This window comes from Dipteris shenzhenensis, chromosome 8 (assembly GCF_047967505.1).
Source record: "Dipteris shenzhenensis isolate YYH24624 ecotype China chromosome 8, Dip_SZ_1.0, whole genome shotgun sequence".
Taxonomy (NCBI): Eukaryota; Viridiplantae; Streptophyta; class Polypodiopsida; order Gleicheniales; family Dipteridaceae; genus Dipteris; species Dipteris shenzhenensis.
Genome location: NC_141603.1, coordinates 21,810,875 through 21,829,476, shown reverse-complemented (window position 1 = coordinate 21,829,476; position 18,602 = coordinate 21,810,875). Strand labels below are relative to the sequence as shown.

General features: G+C 43.8%; 1 protein-coding gene across 1 annotated transcript; it reads left to right on the top strand.

Annotated features, from left to right (window-relative positions):
• The first annotated feature begins 430 nt into the window (after positions 1 to 430).
• Positions 431 to 16,586, top strand: ALPHA-SNAP2 (alpha-soluble NSF attachment protein 2). Its single transcript, XM_087377926.1, has 9 exons — positions 431 to 731; positions 1,011 to 1,060; positions 1,395 to 1,467; positions 1,622 to 1,701; positions 9,607 to 9,758; positions 9,862 to 10,021; positions 10,134 to 10,181; positions 10,508 to 10,588; positions 16,172 to 16,586. The coding sequence occupies exons 1-9, from the start codon at positions 587 to 589 to the stop codon at positions 16,253 to 16,255; spliced, it is 873 nt and encodes a 290-aa protein (XP_087234052.1). The 5' UTR covers positions 431 to 586; the 3' UTR covers positions 16,256 to 16,586.
• Positions 16,587 to 18,602: the final 2,016 nt, after the last annotated feature.

Below are 18,602 nucleotides of genomic sequence, written 5' to 3'. Positions count from 1 at the left end.
GTCGAGAGAGGAAGTGTGAGTGAGTTGTAAGTCCGAGAAAAACAATATAGTAGGAGCATGCATGCAGGTATGATTCATGTAGATGCATACGAGAGTACAAGAAGAAGTACGTGACACATGCAAACACACACGCACATGTACATGCCCACCCCCGTTCCCCCCGACCTCCCTTCCTCTAGCTCCCTCCCCACACGTGCACATGCACACACACACATACATACACATATGCACACGCACACATGCACACGCACACGCTTTTGTTTATGTGTGCGTGCGCGCGCACACACACACACATGCATGCACGTGTGCTCATGGGTGTGCGCGCGCACACACGTATGAGTTTGAGGACTTAACTTTTGGGGCAAGTTTGCGTGGGGGCACCAAAGAAAGGGGGGCCAATAACTTGCAGGTTATGGTCCTCTTCCTCCTGCTCAGGAAAAAGTAAGCCAAAGGCAGGACATTTCTGTTTTCTTAACCGAAAATCTTAGTTCATCGCCCTCTCGCAACCTCTTCCTCTCTCCCAAATATCATCCCATCCTTATTCAACCCTTCCTTATTTCGTTTACTCTTCGCCTTCTCCATCTCCATGGGCGATCAAGATGCCAGAGGGGACGAATTTGACAAGAAGGCCGAGAAGAAGCTTAAAGGCTGGGGTATTTTCGGTAGCAAGTACGATGACGCTGCGGAGCTTTACGAAAAGGCGGGCAATTGCTATAAACTTGCCAAATCTTGTATGCCTTCTTTCTTTTAATTCCTCCTCGTCCTTTATGCGTTTGTCTGGCTTGTGAGTGCGCATAATTGCACCGACCATAGCCTGCAGGGCCGTTAAATGGCCCGAGACAAAATCGAAAATCGTCCCAGAGACTGGGGCGCATGTCATCGTTGAGCTGCAATTGGAACGATTCTTTAATAACAGATCGGATTGAACCTTGTTCGGACATTTCTTGTTATACTATCAAAGGGAAGGTTCTCACTCGAATTCCAACGTGATATTTGTTTTGTTGATCCAGGGGATAAAGCAGCAGGTGTATATATGAAGCTTGCGGATTGCCATTTAAAGGTAAAAATATTTTCAGGACCCGGATCTTGGCTGAATGTGGCAAAACCTCAGGGTGCTGCATTTTCTTGGCCTTGATGAATGGGATTTCTTTATGAAGCGATTGCCTCAAAGCAGTTAATTTTGTTAACATATCCTTTCACGGTTTTGCTTAAGTACAATTCTGAATATATTTGCCGAGGTTCAGCTGTGGATAGGTCTATACGTTCTGATATTGGCTTTAACTCTCATGCAGTTTTAAGACTTATAGCCCAACTTTATTAATTTGTGAACCCAGTAATATTTTATCATTGGGCACATGAAAGGTGACTATTGATTTTTCTTGTATGTGGCACAGCTAGAAAGCAAGCATGAAGCTGGCTCTGCATATGTTGATGCCGCAAACTGTTATAAGAAGACAAACCCTAAAGGTAAAAGAGTAAACACGTTTATCATGCTTTCCTATTGTTCTTTGGCTTAGGTTCTAGACTGCTAATTAATAATATCCCTGCTATCTATGAAGTTTTTGAAGTGCATAAAATGGTTGCTTTTTGGTCTAAGAATGGAAAATTTTGTAATGTGCAGCGGCTGTGAGGTGTTTGAACCTGGCAGTCCAATTATTCTTGGAGATTGGAAGATTGTCAATGGCCGCGAAGCATTACAAGGTCCACCCCCCTCCCAAATAGTACCTGCATGTTTCAAAGATTTGAATCAAAAGCTAGTGGATCGAATTAATAACGCTATTGAGAACAAGCCAAACTAAAAGGAGACTAGTTTTTTTATGGGGTGTGTGAAGCTGCCAGTGTGATACTAGAGTTCTCTAGTAGAAACTCAATGATTCAGTTGTAGGGATTGTTCAAGCATGCATGTTTTACACTTGTCACTTTGCATGCTCACCACATCTGCATCTAGAGTTTGTAAGAGTTCTCTAGAAGCATTTAGGCTTCTGCCTGTATAAGAGTGGACAAAACTCCAATGATGGACATTGAATATTTGGTCGCCAACCCACAGTTGCAGCTTTCTTTCCTGCATGATTAAATGTGGAACTCACATTCTACATACCATTGCAAGTGCAAAATAGCAAGCAAGACACAGATTACATGAACATATATGCATTACGTGTGCATATATTTATCTAAGTATGCCCCCAAAACAGTAAATATATCATGCTTATTTTGTTTCTGAAGATAGAGTCTGGAACTATGAGCTATAGGTAACAAGATGTATTTATACATGACATGTCAGTCATTTTGCGTTGGCAGAATGCAGAGGAGTGTGGAGTGCAAACTACATGAGGAGGTGCTCTGTTTGGCGTGGATTGTTGGGTTGCAGGTTGTTTTTCAGCCTTTCATGATGGACAGGGGCCTGTTTCTTCATCACCAAAATAGTCTTCAAAGCACCTTCATTCGGAGCATCATTGCCTCCCATAGCCTCTTGGTTTCTTGAGACTTGGCCTTCAATTCTTGCTTGCTGTTCATTATTTCCTACAGCATTTTCAGAATCAATGTTTACATCAAATAGGGTACAGTGGCGACGAATTAATTTCTAACTTTTGAACCATACGTCAGTAAGCAGTTTCTCTTTCACCTATGGAAAAGATTGACTTGGAATGCCTCTTTTGGGTGCGATGCCACTAAGAGCATAAGAGAGGCTTAGTCTGGGCAGGTCCAGTCCAAAGGCTTGCTTCTATTCATTCTGCCAGATCAGTTTCTTGGCGAGTGTAGGAGGTGTCTTCTTGTGCCACAGTGCTTGAGGTAGCCTTAAAACCATCTTGAGAATTACTCTTCCTGATGACACTTTGTTGATTATCAATTATGAAGACGAAGAAGATTCGGCTTCTGTTGGAGGTCAACTTCTGATGTCACCTGAGAGAGAGGGGGCCTTGCTTGTGGGTGTGCCCGCCCAGTGTGAGGGTAGGGCAGATGAGAGAGGGCCTCGTTGTGGGTGTGCCCGCCCCTTGTGAGTACACAGTAGGAGGGGGGATAAATACACACCTGGGCCATGCTCTTGTGGTGGGTCCAGCCCCACCAGGCTGATTTGTACGGCGCGCTTTAGGGCTTGCTTGCTGTTACGCTGGCTGTGGGAAATTCTAGGAGGGGAGTGGGTCAGTACGGCCCTGTTTAGGGCTTGGCTCTGTCGCGCTGGCAGCCCCTTGGCTGCGCCTACATTGGGCCAGGCTGAGGTGCCCATATGGCCACCTCTTGGGTCGGTTTCCAGGCCAGGACAGGCGGGTCAGAGGGGGAGTGGACTGACCTGCTAGTTGGCCCCCCCCCCCTACAGCAGCTGGTCGGCCCTCTAGGAGGTGCAGTAGGGCTGCCAGTTAGCCCTTTATAGATGGTAGAGGGGGGTCGGTCCCCCTGCACATGAGTCGCGGCCAGGGAGAACAGCTGTTCGGCTCCCCTTCTTGCTGACTGACTAGGGAGAGGATGGGGCTATTTATAGGGCCCCCTCCTTGGTGTTTCATTCATCTTGTGGAGCAGCAGATCAGTTCATTCAGGGCCTGGCAGAGGAGCAGAGCCAGCCCAGTCTTGCACCTGTGGAGCAGGGTAGTGGAGCAGTTCATCCATTCCCTTGTGCTCCCTTCCCTTTGGTTGTTGAGCTGTGTGTTCCGAGTTCTCGAGCACCTGTTGTTTCTGAGATTTTCCCCCAGTTGTAGCGGGGTTTTCTCCAGAGATCACTTGCAGTTCTCTTGTGCCTTTCTCTCCTTCTCAGTGTGTGTGTGTGTGAGGCGTGCTATCTCTCTCTTTTCTCTGTTCATTTCGGCTGCACTTCTCACAGCTTCTGCATGTGACTTGGTGCATGTTCCCTTTTGTCAATGTGATCAATCTCCAATGTTTGTCAGGCTTCCTTGGGAAACTTTTGTTTTGCCAAATATAAAGGCTTCACATGGTCTTGGTGTTTTTGGGTCTCACTCCTTTGGCCGTCAGATGAAAGTGGTTTATTAAATTCTTCTACTAACTTTGGAACAGATATGCAATATAAGATGAGCTAAGTTCCCCTTCTACATGTCGGCTTTGATGTGTCACATGATAAAATGTTTAAAATTATCCCAGTTGATCGTTGCATCTTCACCATCGGTTTTGGTCACAGTTGTTGCGAAAATATCGACTTTTGACATGAGGTTTTTGAAGCCTCCTCTATGGCCTTCATTGTAATGTCTCTTTGTCTTCAACACCTTCCATGGCCTCCTTTATGGGAGATTTATTCACCTTTTTGGCCAAGTATGGTGAGAGCATAATACATCTTAAAATCTTGATAGGGTTGTAGAGGTAGCGTCATCGGCCTTTACTTTGTCAGCAGGCGAATCATTAAAGTGTGTTGCCTATAAAGTTCGTAAGATGCCTTTCCAAGGTTTTTGCTCTCTTGGTAGCAGGAACATTGTTTGATTTGCTTCTTTTGTTAGACAAGCCTTGGACCTTGATCTTTGCCCCTGTTTGTGTTTCATCTCCTCCTTTGTTGCTCTCTCTCACAAGTCTTGTGCAGTCAGAATTTGCATCATTTTGTAACTCCTCAGTGAGCTACATTTGCCTTCTGCAACTATTGTAATTGACAACGAGCATGTATGCTAATACAGAAATGTGTAGTGTCCCCAAGATTAGATGAAACATAATGACCAAGAGAGCATGTGCACAAGAGAGAATAATATGCTGAACTGATTTTCCCCTTGCTGCAAAATCCAACGGCACTGTTATAGACCATGGGGCAGCCATACATGGCTGCCTACAGTGGCCCATGTAGGTTCATATTATGGTCATCCAAATGGCTTAGTTTGTCAACCTAGAGGCCATCTTGCTTGTGACCTTCGCTTGTGGCTCATATGACAGCTGTATGCTAGCCCATATGGGTCACTAAATGCACAGCTGCCAAGTGGCATGGTTAGGGCTGCATGTTGGCCACAAACTGCGGCCTCACCACCCACTAGCAGCTCTCATACCTCGCAAGCGGGTGGCCAATCGAATAGAGGAGAGGCTCTTCTATCAGCTCTTATACGTTAAGGTCATTGTATTTTCGGTACTAGGATGGCATACATAGAGCATTTCCTCCACTTGAATGAGGATGGTTTCATTCATGATACTGAGGTACTTTACAGACTCACCTTTCACATGGAGTTTGGATCCCCATGGGCATGGGCAGCTTCGTGTGTCATCGCTCTAGGCTTGTGCAGCCCCTCACAAGCTGTGGATACCTCGGGTTTCCAGGTATTCCCCTATTGATTTGCATGTATTTTCTGTTCTGTCTAATCATTCCGATATGCTACACCTAATGCTGGTCTGGGTAAGAGATTAGGCTAAATTAGCAGACCAATAGGCTGGTTTAGCTACATTGGTATCAGAGCACTTTTCATGGGATTTTGTGGGGAAATCTTGTTGAGTCATTCTCAAATTTTGAGCATGTACTCTTGAGCCTTGGGCCTAGCTCTCTGCAAACAATTGTCGTGGCTAGATGCTCCAATGTCCTGATGACACGTGTCAGCCCCTGGTTACCTCAAATTTCCTAACTGCTCAGATCCGCATAATTTTTACATCATTGAAATCAGGCTGTTTAGGAGATCATAAGCCCTCACCAGTTGCAACAAAATTCCAGCATTTGAGCCAGAACTGCTCCAGTTTAAGTGACACAGGGAGCTATCGATCTTTGCAGTGATCTGGAGATTTATGGCCTCGATTTCTGTTCTGATTGTATCCAGGGAGTTGCCTTTGCTCCAGGAACATCTGTACCATGTTTGATTGCTATCAGGGTTCATTTGCCCCTTTTCTGCCTACAGACCTTGGAATTTGGGGCTTTTCAATTCTAATTGCAATTCCTACTCTATTCTATCCTGCTCTTGCCTAAAATGGAGTATTTGTTGGTAAATTGAGCCCTAATTCAGTCAATTGGGCAAACTGTGCAATCTGTACACCTGCAACGTGGACAGTGAATCTACTGTCCCTGGCAATTGGCAATCATTCTGCTCAGTCAATGCTTTCCAAACATGATTCTACAGTGTTTAAGCAGTGTCTCTACATAGTGTTTTGGCAGAGAATCCACTGTTCAAACAGTGTTTCTAAGTTCTAAACAGTGCATCTAGACAGCGCTCTACACAGTGTTCAAGCAGTGCTTCCAAGGAGAATGCAGACAGAGCTTTTACACTGTTTTGACTGTGAACTCACTGTTTAGACAGTGTTTTTAAAGTTATCAGACAGTGTCTTAAACAGTGTCCTCAAATCTAGATTGGTTTGGATCACAAACATGCCTGCAAGGAGGCCTGGAGGTCACTCTAGGATGCAGCCTATGGGAGAACTTGAGTCTATTCCTGAGGATAAGCTGTGATTGACACCACAAGGGTGGAAGGAACAGCTCCATTGGGCATTGGCTCCATGGAAGGAGTCCAAGAAGGCCGCCTTGATCATCAAGATGTCCCTCACAGTAGCAAAGAGGGGATTATAGATGGCACCTCATATGTGCAAGCATTTCAAGGTTGGGAGCATATCAACAGTGGTTATCTAATCCAAGTTGAAACCTTGTTTTGAAACTCAGAGACACTTCCAAGGCTTATGATCACTTCCCTCAGATATGAATCCCCCATCAGGATCTGAATCCTTATTGCTGGCAATGGTGGCAGTGCTGGGGGGTATAGAGCAGAGTGTGTTTTCCAATGGTGCAACTGTCACAACTATTATACCCTTTTCACATAGTTCAAGTTTAAGATAGCAACAGGGAAATGATGTCTCCCTCAAATATCAGTGCAGGAGGCTCAGTAGGCTCTTCCTTTCCTTTGAAGCCTAAGTTCTTCAGTGGCATCCATGCATTCATAAGCTCCACCATTTTTCCCCACAAATAAGGATCATTTACATGTAGTGGACGTCCCATGAACATGACTAAAGCTCATAAATTCTGCGTGTTCTCTTGTCCCTGTGTTTATGGAGCATCTGAAGATAAAATCTTGACAGCCTTCAAAGACGGTGCTGGAAATGTCTGCATCCTACTGAGAAGATCCTTATAATGAATGAACTACTTTCCATGGTGGATTTTGCTGCTTTTATACAACAGTTACAAGAACCTGCAAACACGTATCTAGCAGTTTGTTAGTGACAGGTCTCCACATAGTTTGTCGAGACAGGAGACTGAAGGAACAAGGATCTACACTGGCTGTCCTCAATAAGACACTACTAGTACTCAGACCTATCTATTGGGTAAAGGCATTAAGCATGTGCCTCATTCTCCTGCTAAGAAGGATTCTAATGATGCTAGAAGTGTGTTTGTTGGGAAGAAGCAGGAAAATGTGACTTAAACAGGATTACTATCAGAAATGAGGGATACTTAGGACTAGAAAGTGAATCTTTGAAAATTTAGATGTGGAAGATTTTCCAGAAGTGAGTCACAGGAAAGACAAGGTTTTTGTTACTACTTCTAAGTTGAAAAATCAGCAGGCCTTTTTAGATGCTCTAAATGCTGGTGCTGTGCCAACCATTGCAACATCGTGGCAGAATGTGGAGGACAGTGAATGTGGATGTGTTCATGATGCAGCTATGGAAGCATATGTGATGCTCATGTCACTGCAGGGAATGTGTATGCAGCATTAGGGAACTCTTCTGTATTCCGGTTGGCTTCCTCTTGTGTTTTTCAGTCTTCAAGTGCTGAGCTCTCAGAATTGCCTGGTTCTTCACCATCATTTATTGTTGGTGTTGAGGCAGGGTGGCAAGAGAACTCATGGTTAAAACAGGCATTGGTACTATCCATGCAACTGTTCATGTACCTTTATTGTCAAGAATTCCATCCAGCACATCTGCTGGTACATAAACAAAATGGAGGTGGTGCTTTGACACATCCAAGAAAAAGATCTAAGATTCATGATGATCAAGCAGATACAGATCCAAAGACATTGGAGATTTCAGATGGCTCATCACTGGTTTCTACAAAGTGTTCAGATGGACTTGTTCAAGTAGCTGGATAAGAGTTTCAGTTTCATTTTATTGTTGTAATTCCTTGTTACACCACCGTCGCAAATTTGAGGACAAATGTCTTTTGGACAGGGTTGATTGTAACAAAGGCCAATTTACTTAGTTGCTTTGTAAATAAGAACTTTTAGTAGGGTGGCCTAATGTTGCCACGTGGCATCCTTGGGTGGCCAGCCTAAAACCACAGAGGACAACCTGGGACTTTCTTGAGGAGTTTTATCCATCCTGTTTCCCATGTACAACATGACCAAGCAAGTCCTCAATGGGAAATCACGCATTGGATTAAATTGGTTTAAAGCTTAAAAACATAGATTATGGTTTTCAAGGATGAGTGGAAGGAGTCATGATCTTTGGAAGATAGCTTTTCTGTCAGCTGGAAAATGGATTGTAAAGAAGGCAACAATGAGGTTGCTAAAGGCATGTTTTGTCACTCTTTGCAAAGATTCGGCATGGGCAGGCAACTTGCACTTTGTCAACTACCTTGGTATGCTTTTAAGATTGTATTGTATACTTGTACTATCAGCCTTTAGAGGCACGTGCTGTGCTCTGTTATTATGCATTGGCATTGATGACATCAGCACGAGTGAGCATGAGGCATTCAATAATTCATCAAGTATCGCTTGCAAGTGAAGCTGCATATGTGAAGCTTAAATATGTGGTTATCTGAAGCCTAAATATGTGGTTATCAGAAGTAACCATAGAGGAGCTCAACAATTATTAGGCATCAATGGGTCTCCTCAAATTAGGTCTACTGAATGTGTTAAAGATATTGGATTTATTGTGTTAGATCTTTTGTGTCTCAAAGATCTGCCTCAGTGCCATATTTTTTGTGTTGCCCTCACCTTGGATTGTCAGTATGGGTGGTTGTGCAATTTCTGATTCACCATTTTTGGATTGTCATCTGGACCTAGGTGGTGTTCTGCTTCTATATATGTCCCCCCCCACCCCCCACCCCTTCCTTTTCTGATTCCCCTTGCCCTTTTTTCAAGACCTCATGTTCCATGTGGCATGTGTGTTTCCATCGGGTTTTCTTTTGTTTTAATATGTATGTAATTTGAGATAGCCCCCCCCCCTCTCTCTCTCTCTCTCTCTCTCTCTCTCTCTCTCTCTCTCATTGTTGGTTGGTTTGTTTTTCCTTAATTTTAATTTGTGAGATTGAATATATTCTAGTCTTATGAAGATATATATACTTTCTTTTGCCCAAGAGACTCCGCGGGTCTTTAGAAACCCAGTATAGCTGCTTATGCTTGGGCACTGATGACGACATAAGTGTTGCTTTGCTTGCTAAGTATGTCTTCCTTTTGTTTTTCATAAAAGTTTTTGTTTACCTCTTTTTTCTTCTCTTATTTTCTGTGTAGATTTTTGATCTTTAGAACAACAAAAGATTTAAATTTGTATGATTGGACTTATTCTAGTCTTACAAAGGTATATATTTCTTTTGCGTTGTTTCAATTGTGAACACATTTTTTGCGTGGCATATTTCTATATCCATTCTAGTGCTGCAACATGCAAGCAGGGTATATCAATGGCAGATGGCTAGGTACATTATATGAGAGCTATCTGCTGTTGCTAGCCTCTCCATTTGTGCATTGTCACTATTTACTGAATGATTTGTGCCTACGTTCAATGCAGGAGATAGCAGAAATATATGAAAAGGAAGAAGAACTAGCTGAGGCTATGGAGTATTTTGACAGAGCTGCAGAACTCTATCAGGGTGAGGAGGCCACCAGCCAGGGGAATCAATGCAGGCTAAAGGTTGCCCAGTTTGCAGCTCAACTTGAACAGTGGGTTGCAAGCTACCATTCCATCTGATTTCTTTTTTGGCTTGGTGAGACATTATTGAGCTGTGCTACTAAGCAAGCCATATTCTTCCATTCTCGTATGCAGGTATCCAAAGGCCATAGAAATATTTGAATCTGTAGCTCGCCAATCAATGGACAACAACCTCTTGAGATACAGTGTAAAGGGCTACTTATTGAATGCTGGCCTTTGTCATCTCTGTGAATGTGATGCTGTTACGATAAGCAATGCCGTGGAGAAATACCAGGTAGAGCAGCATGCCTTCGTTTCTTGTGCCAGTGTATGTGTGCTTGATTGGTAATGTAATTTCAAAAGCTTCATACGGATTTTCTTGGATTTGGCTTTGTTTGGTAAAACAGGACATGGACCCTGCTTTTTCTAACAGTCGGGAATGCAAACTTTTAATGGTAAGTTCTGGGATGCTTTTTTAAATTGTTTGCCAAAGTCTGGCTTTATATACTATGTGCGCTGGTTTTCTGACACAGAAGGTGATGGCGGTGTTCTTCAATATTTCTGTTCTACAGTTAATTAGCAAGCTTTTCTAACTTGTGCTGTTGTGTTGATGTACCATTTGAACAGTATAATTTTTTCACTCACTCTTTAGAAGCTATATTCAACTAAGTTGGATTAGTATTTGATAGCAATCAGAGGATGGAGTGATGGATATATCCGCTTGTCAAATTACAAAAGCTTGGTTAGATACTAATTACATAGTTGGCTACAAACTATTCAGGATTTGTCAGCTTCAATTGAAGATGCAGATGTTGCTAGGTTCACGGATGCAGTCAAGGAGTTTGACAGCATGACCCGCCTGGTATGTGGCTTTTTATCTGCTAATGTTTTCCTATGCAATCATGGATAAGTTTTAATTCATTTATATTTGACCCTTCTTTGTTTGTATTTTGAGGAATACTTTATTCTCCCTTGACTTTAGTTGCACAATATTGGGGGATTTTCAATGCTTCAAGCAGTAACTGGAAAGTAGCCAATAAGTACATTAGGCGAGAGCATTTTCATTATATTTACGATGGATAATGTTTTGAATCTCCTATTATAAAATTTTCCTTGAGAGTGCACGGGGATTGCATCCTTTACCATTTGTATTCTGATCATTTCTATTCCTGGAGAGTGCAGGGGTACTGTATCCTGATCATTTGTAGCACAAGCATGGAAGGCAGTCACATGTAGTGGCCATGCAAGTTTTCCTCCTGAATGGTGTCCATGTCCTCCTGAGACCATGTAAGCTAGATAGACTCACAGGCTGCTGTACATGTCGCTCCCTACTCTATGAAGAAAGAGCGACCATCGATTGCTTCTTGCTGAGCTCTTGACACCAGCAGTAGATCATTTGGAATCCCAATCTCTAGTCCACTCTGAACCACAATATCCGCGAAGGGTAGTATATGTTTGATAAATGATCCATACGTGCGTCTACGTTTGAGATACCTGAGTACACTCATGACACCAGTCCAATCACTCGCCTAAGGGTGATCACTGATGATGATTGAGTTATCGACAATTAAAATGTCAACCATCCTCTAGCGCCCCTCTAAATTGAGACAGAAGGGTATTTGACAGAGACCGAGTGATGCCAATCCTCAGAATTAGTCGTTGATCCTCTGGTGCCAGGCTATCGCAGCTTGTCTCAGCGCGTACATGGCCATGCAAAGTATATGCACTCTCTTCTCCAAGAGAAAATTATGGGCTGATTCATGTTTGTCTCTTCAGAAATTCTGGCTTTCATTAGATGTGGTCATTTTGCAGATGTCAGAATGGACCAATTCTAGCAGGGGTTTAGTATAGTCCTTTGGAAATCGATCCCAATGTACTTGCCCTCCATGAAAGGCAGGCACATATCTGAAGTGCTTGCCATTGGTAGAAGTCCATATACAAGTCTAGTCTTCTACATGTGTGAAACATTGCTGTAATTGTTATGACCAAATTCAATGTGGAGTGATCTGCCTGATTTTGGACTAACAAAGCTGTAATCTTATACAGCCTCCATTCCTCCCTCCTATAACCACCTTGTGTACATTTTAAGGCTGCTTCCATCACTCTTTTTACAGCAAAGCAGTAATATATTCCATTCACAATGACACAATACCAAAGTACGAACATTACAGCAGAGGTAGCTCCATTCTAAAACCTCCACAAAAAACCCCAAAAACAGAGTGGAGAGAAACACGCAATCTGCCTAGGTGGGCCGACCCACATCCCTAGGTGGCCGACCCTACAGCCCTACAAATGGGGTTCCTCAGGGCCCTATATCAGGGCTGGGCCCCTCCTCCAAGCAGGACCGACCTGGCAAAAATGGGCCGACCCACCAACAGGGCTTCACACAGCCCTATATGCAGGGGCTGTGCCCTCTGCCCTCCAGCCGACCTGCACATTAGGGAGCGGACTCCCTAGGTGCCTCCACACAGCCCTAGAAGGGGCTCAAGGAGAGCCCTAAGAGGGAGCCTTTCCTCAGCACTGATCAGGCTGCCGCTACCCTAGATGACCCTCGTGGGGGGCGGGCACACCCACAACACATGCCCTCACTCTTTACGCTACTCTCACTCACTGGGCGGGCACACCCACATGCAAGGCCCTTTCTCTCTAGGTGACATCAGGAGATGTTGACCTCTAACAACAAGTAGGGCCGAGCAAAGGGAAAACTAAGGAAAGAAAAAAGGGGAGGGGGGGGGGGGGTGTAATTGGCCTTCAATTTCCTGAAGGGTAGTAGACCATAATTATCTTAGCATATTCATTATTCACAACCATATTGCATCATTTCCAGCCACTTAATTTTTTTAACAATACCACTTAGAACAACTTGAGAAATAATTGGAAGGAGGCTAGAGTGCCCCTGCTCAATTGAAACCAAATACAAGACACCACACTGGCCCCAAACGCTTGGCGCCCCTTCTGGTACTTATTTATTTCTTTAGGAATGGAAGTTGTTCATACAACAAGGGCTCTCCCTTGTACTGTGTTTCTTCAAGCTATTCCTCTGTCAAGGCCAAACATTGGCTACAACTTGCACTCAATCCTAGTGCACACACTAGTACCCAAGTGCCATGGCAAGGCTAAGGCATTCACCATTGTCTATGGCCAACTATAAAGCTGTCCAAGCATTCCACAAGACATCCAACTTGCTCTAAGGGTCCGGCAGTCCCACAATCCACTGACCAGCCTCTTAGGGTGACAATGCATCAACATAGATCTCAAACTGAACAAGTGACCTCAATACAGGAAGAAAATCCACACACTGCCCCTCTGACACCCATCTGGTTACACCCCATGTACTGGGTACCTGAATGGCCAAGAGGGGACTTCCAACAGCAGAGAGCAACAACAAGCTTCCAAAATGACCACATGCAATCAAAGTGAAAGGGATAGTGACAAGAGAACTCAAACCAGCTTCAAATGACTTAAATCCAGCTCCAAATGGTTCTAGTTCAGCTCCAATCCAGTCCAGAAGGTGCTCCAGGGGCAGTAGATCGGGCAAGCAAGAGGCAGCAGGAGGAATTGGCAGCTTGGAGAGGGGAAGGAAGAGAGAGAAAGAGAGAGCAGGATGATCACGGGTAGGAGAGAGGAGCTGAGCACAACACACAACAGCATTGAAGATATCTCGGGATGCATGCCAGCAGCAAAAGACAGCTGTACAGCCAACAGAATCGTCCATACAAAAGCAAAAGACCGTACAACAGCGTGAAGCCCCCACCAGCAGCCCGTACAGTAGTATGGCTGCTTCAAATCACCAACAGTAGGTCCATATAGCCGTATGGCGACCTTGAGGAACGTGCAGTAGCCGTACAGCTTGCGGGAATGCCTCGTGCAACGTGCATAGGACTCCGTACAAGAAATGATCAAGGCGCCTTGGGATGCGTGCCAAAAAATGTGTGCAAGGGAGCAGCCTCGAAAATCATGCCAAGAGCAAAAGACTCCAGAGATCGCGTGGCCCTTTTTTCCAAAATGTCAAAAATCCCATCCAAAGGGTAAGGGGGGTGGTTGGTGGGTGCATGGGGGTTTGCCACATGGCTTGCCCCCTTCATTAATGCCCCTAACCCTTGTAACCAATGACAACATTGGTTTGCCCCCACAATAAAGTTCTAACCCCTAAAACCAATGACAACATTGGTTTTCCTTGGCCCAACTTTACCCCTTTAAACCTTGCCTTGCCCCTAACATTTTAGGCCTAGTGTGTGCACCTAGGAATTGAACCCATTCCTAGGGACTTCTGGGTATTGTCGCTTCCCTTGGGCTAGTCCCCTAAGCCAAAGCTAGTCACGGTTCATAAATTCACATCCCCGTGACAAGGGGACACCACTAAGCAAGAAGCTTAGCAATGCTCGTAGGCAAATCATGGACAATATTGCAAATGCTTATGCAAGCATTGAACATGCCAAGTGGATGTTTTGATTATGTAGGCCAATATTGAAAAAACATTTGATACTGTTAGATGAGATTTTATTGTATCTGATGCCCTCTCTTTTTCTTGGGCCTTGGGCCATTTTGTTCGTCAAGGTTGCCCTCTTAGTGCCCTTACATTCTCAATATCACACTTACATGTGAGCTCTTAAGGCTCTCCTTTTTAGAGTATCATGAATCCTAGCAACCCTGGGGTCTTATGCTTTCCTATATGGTTGATTCTCTCCGTATTGATGCTTTTGGCCATTGGATTTCCGCTATCTTTGATGTTATTTTTGGCCACTTGCATTGTCGTAATCCAGAGTGTCCCTTTTCTATGCGCCTCATTCATGATTGGGAGCAGCTTTTGGTGTATTTCCATTGGTCAGATTGACATCTAGATTGTGGCAAAACCCTACGTTTGGAGAGCATACATTGGAGTCACGTGTTTGCTTCCCTTGTAGTCCATATTCAGCTTAAAAAGGCATATTTTTTGCATCGCTTGGTGTTAGAAACATGGTGTGAGTGAGAGAGAGAGATAGGCTAGGGAGTGAAGAAGCGGTACACAAATGTAGTTCATAGTCACTAAATGAGACGTGAAGTACAAGCCTTATAGGCTACACACTCACACATTGCACCAAGTGCAATGGGATAAGTCCATAGTGACACGTGGCACTCACACATGACTCACACAAGAACTAGTACTACACACCAACACATCACATCACATCAACACACTCTTTGGCTATGATATCTCCAACACCCCCCTTCAGAGCAAAGAGTGTGAGACCCAACACGCAAAGAGTAGACCGATCGCCCCTTCTACCGCAATACCGCAAAGAACAAAGAAGCTGCTCGGAGATGACTCTAGTGGAGGCGGTTGTGCTGCAGTAGCACCAAAACAGCTCAGAGATGCGAACAGCAGCCTCTAGTAGGTCGGAAAAGCCTCCAAAAAGCCTCGAAATTCTGAACTAATGTGTACAGGTGGTCGGTTTCTGCTGCACTGGCCTGCAAACCTTAAAATTGGTGATGAAAAAAGCTCCAAAATATCTTCAAAGGTCCACACGTGCAGGCGTGCCTTGAACAGTGCGCCGACCAGCAACCTAGGAGGCCATCAAGGGAGGTAGAGCACGCAAGGACAGCTCCAAGAGATCTGAATGGTGGTGGCAGACTATGGCAGAAGACCTAGACGGGTAGAGAAGGCTGAAAGGAGGAGGTGGAATGAGGGAAAACTGAGACGGCTGCACGAGGGAGGAGCTTGAGCAGAATTAGGGTTAGCGTTACGGCAGAGATGATGACGTGGCAGGGCAGCTATGGCAGGATTGACCTGCTCTGATACCATGTTAGAAACATGGTGTGAGTGAGAGAGAAAGATAGGCTAGGGAGTAAAGAAGTGGTACACAAATGTAGAAGACTTTCATTCATTCATCATCACTAAATGAGAGAAGTGAAGTACAAGCCTTAGAGGCTACACACTCACACACTTGCATCAAGTGCATATGGGATAAGTCCCATTCCCATAGTGACACGTGGCACTCAATATCATGCTCCTAACATTCGACTGTACGAGCATTCTTTACTGGATGTTTATTGTTTCTTCCGTTTATCTCTCTCCAAGATGTGCATTTGCTTGGAGAGCTTTTTCTGGCCCAGTTAGAAGTGTTTTAATACTGCTTCTAGTTTATGAATAGTAGCTGTTCCACTCTGGAACAGCTATGAATGTACATCCTTCTAAATGAAATAACAAAAAATTGAATTTGTACGATTAGATATATTCTAGTCCTACCTGCATCTTTTTTAGACCCGTCCTACCTGCATCTTCTAAATGAAATACTGATTCTTTGGCAATATAGCTGTTTCATTCAAATTTATGGGTGAAGGGTTTTGAATTACTTGTGAAAACGAATTTCAATGTACCATGGTTTTGCACATTACTAATGCAGACTCTGGTTTTGACAACCTGCTTTGGCTGCTCAACTGACTTGTAATGTGCTATTCTCTACAGGATCAGTGGAAGACGACTCTCTTACTCCGGGCAAAGAATGCTTTGAAGGCCAAGGAACTTGATGATGAGGACATTATAACTTGATTTGGGCGACAAAATTGAGCTGTCTCCAAGTCGCAATATCTCATGTATCAATAGTTGAATAAGAATGCTCATTAGAAGCATGGTTTATCTGGCAAGTTTTTGAGTGTTCCCTTTTTGTCTTTAGCTCTCGGTGTATGGTTTGTGGGTGATTTGTCATGTCATCATATCCTGGATGGACCCTGGACTCGTAGGTGGATTTGGAATTCTGTGGAACTCATGCCTGTTGTATTTTTGCTTGGTCACCTGCTTTTCTAAGATCTGAATCGACTCTCCATATGTATCCATACATTTGTTTTTTGAATGAAGAAGAGGAGGGTTTTTTCCAACCCATGTTCCAGAATCAAGAGTTGAATGGCATTAATTGAAAATTGAACATGCTAGTAATACTTGAAATATCATTCCTTGTCGTTGAGGGAGAGACTAGGTACAAATGCTAGGTTTGATCATCGAGGAAAATATACAGGTCAATGTGTGTCTGTTGAACTTAAAAATTTGGTGGATTTACTTCTTTTATTATTTCAGCCTGGCATGTGGCTGATATTTGGAACTAAGGGGGACAACGGGTGTGAAACTGTTTCACATTGTACTACGGCGGGGGACTGGTGTGAAACTTTCTTGTAAACCAAGGAGTGCATTATGTTGTGGTTTACTAAGAATTCAGAGAATTTTCATACTCCTCTAGATGGTTGAAGAAGCGTCTCTTATGCATTACTCTAGAGGACAGTAGGCCTGACTGTTGCATGAACTCCTGCAGATAAGTGTTAATTTGGTGTTTGTCACCTTGTTGATGAAGTGTATCGGCCTTAGGTATGTTTAGAACGATTGAACATAAGCTGAAAACAAAAAGCAGGGAGCCGAATAGCCCATTTTTCTTTTAGTTTCAAAAGAGAGTTTGATTGAGTATGCATGTGCTAATATAACTAAATGATTGATTTTGGTATCAATATGAGGGTCACATAATAGGGACAAAGCATAGGTTCATACACATTGTCACAAACTCCTCCTTGGAATTTTTTCTTCGTGTTTGGCTTCATGCATAGGGCCACAAGGAAAATACAAGTTCTCCTTAGTAGATGATCTTGCCATGTGATTGGAAACTCTTAATGCACACTCCATCACATCTTCTGTAGGAAAGAAATATTGTGAAGACACATTTGAGCAAGAACTTAATTGAATCTTGCTCTTGCAAGATTTCTGCAGCTAGTTAGGTTGAATGGCTTGTTGAGTGCTTGGAAGGATGCATGTCCCATTGCTTTAACAAATTAATTTGTAATTCCTTGAAATATGCATAGGTGTTGTGAAAAAAATGGAGACATCTCAACCGAATATACGAAACAGAAAATGAGGGAAACACTATGAGCTACCTTCACTAGAATTTTCTGAAAGCTTGTAAGAGGAACGACATCATAGGTAGATTGTATGGACTTGGCATGTTTTTGTGCTAAATATAGTTGCTTCTTTCTAGAGAAGGGTGCGTAAACCTTCTTTTCTTCACACATAATCTCCTCCCCGATACAAACCACCCCACATCATTCCAAATATTCTTGATTGTTCTAGTTCTCATTGGGATAACTAATTCTTTTTTTTTGGTAGGCTTCCAAAGCCTTGAATATTCCTCTCATATAAACTACAAAAGTTGTTTTTCTTTGAAAAGGGAAGGCATGGTAAATGTTCTTCCTGCATATTACTTTGAATCATGTTTTTAATCTCATTGTAAGGGAACCAAAAGTAACAAATCTTTTGAAATCTTTGTTGAACATATCATTCATATAGACATCTAGAAAAAGGCTTAAATTGGAGGATTGGAGCTTTGCGGCTCGGTTATGGTGAGGTAGGAAACCATAGGGCTAGACAATGCTTGTAAGGGTGGAATAAAAGGCTAGGTTTAGGGGGCAGTCCTAGGATTAGGGTGGCATTTGAGGCGGCATTACGGAAGGGTCCATGCAAGGACACATGGCACACTAGGAGGATTCCACGTGGTGGGCATTCGGTATTGATCCGTCAGGGTCCTGATATCTTCTCCATTCTTTGGTTAGTTTACGGAGGAGGGAGTCCACACTTGAGGTGGCCCGAATACATAAGGCAGGTAAAAGGGTTCTCCATGAGATGTGTGGTCAACAAGATCGGCTCTTAAAACAACAAAAACATGGGGGAGGATTTCAGGCTCAGAGCTACGGAGCTCGAGTACGGTCGCCTCTTGCTTCCTTCCGCCTTTTGCCGCCTCTCACCTTTCCTTCTCTCCTCTCCTCTGCTCCCTCCCCCTCTCTGCATCCTCCCTTGCCTCTCCCTCAACCCCCTTCGTCCCCTCTCTCTCTATGCTCTGTTTGCTCTCCTTGAGTCCCCCCTT

Excerpts from the sequence above, each read along its gene's own strand:
- ALPHA-SNAP2 (XM_087377926.1), top strand. The coding sequence starts at position 587 with ATGGGCGATCAAGATGCCAGAGGGGACGAATTTGACAAGAAGGCCGAG. Across the intron at positions 9,759-9,861 it reads TTTGCAGCTCAACTTGAACA|GTATCCAAAGGCCATAGAAA; the intron begins GTGGGTTGCAAG and ends TCTCGTATGCAG. Across the intron at positions 10,182-10,507 it reads GGGAATGCAAACTTTTAATG|GATTTGTCAGCTTCAATTGA; the intron begins GTAAGTTCTGGG and ends CAAACTATTCAG.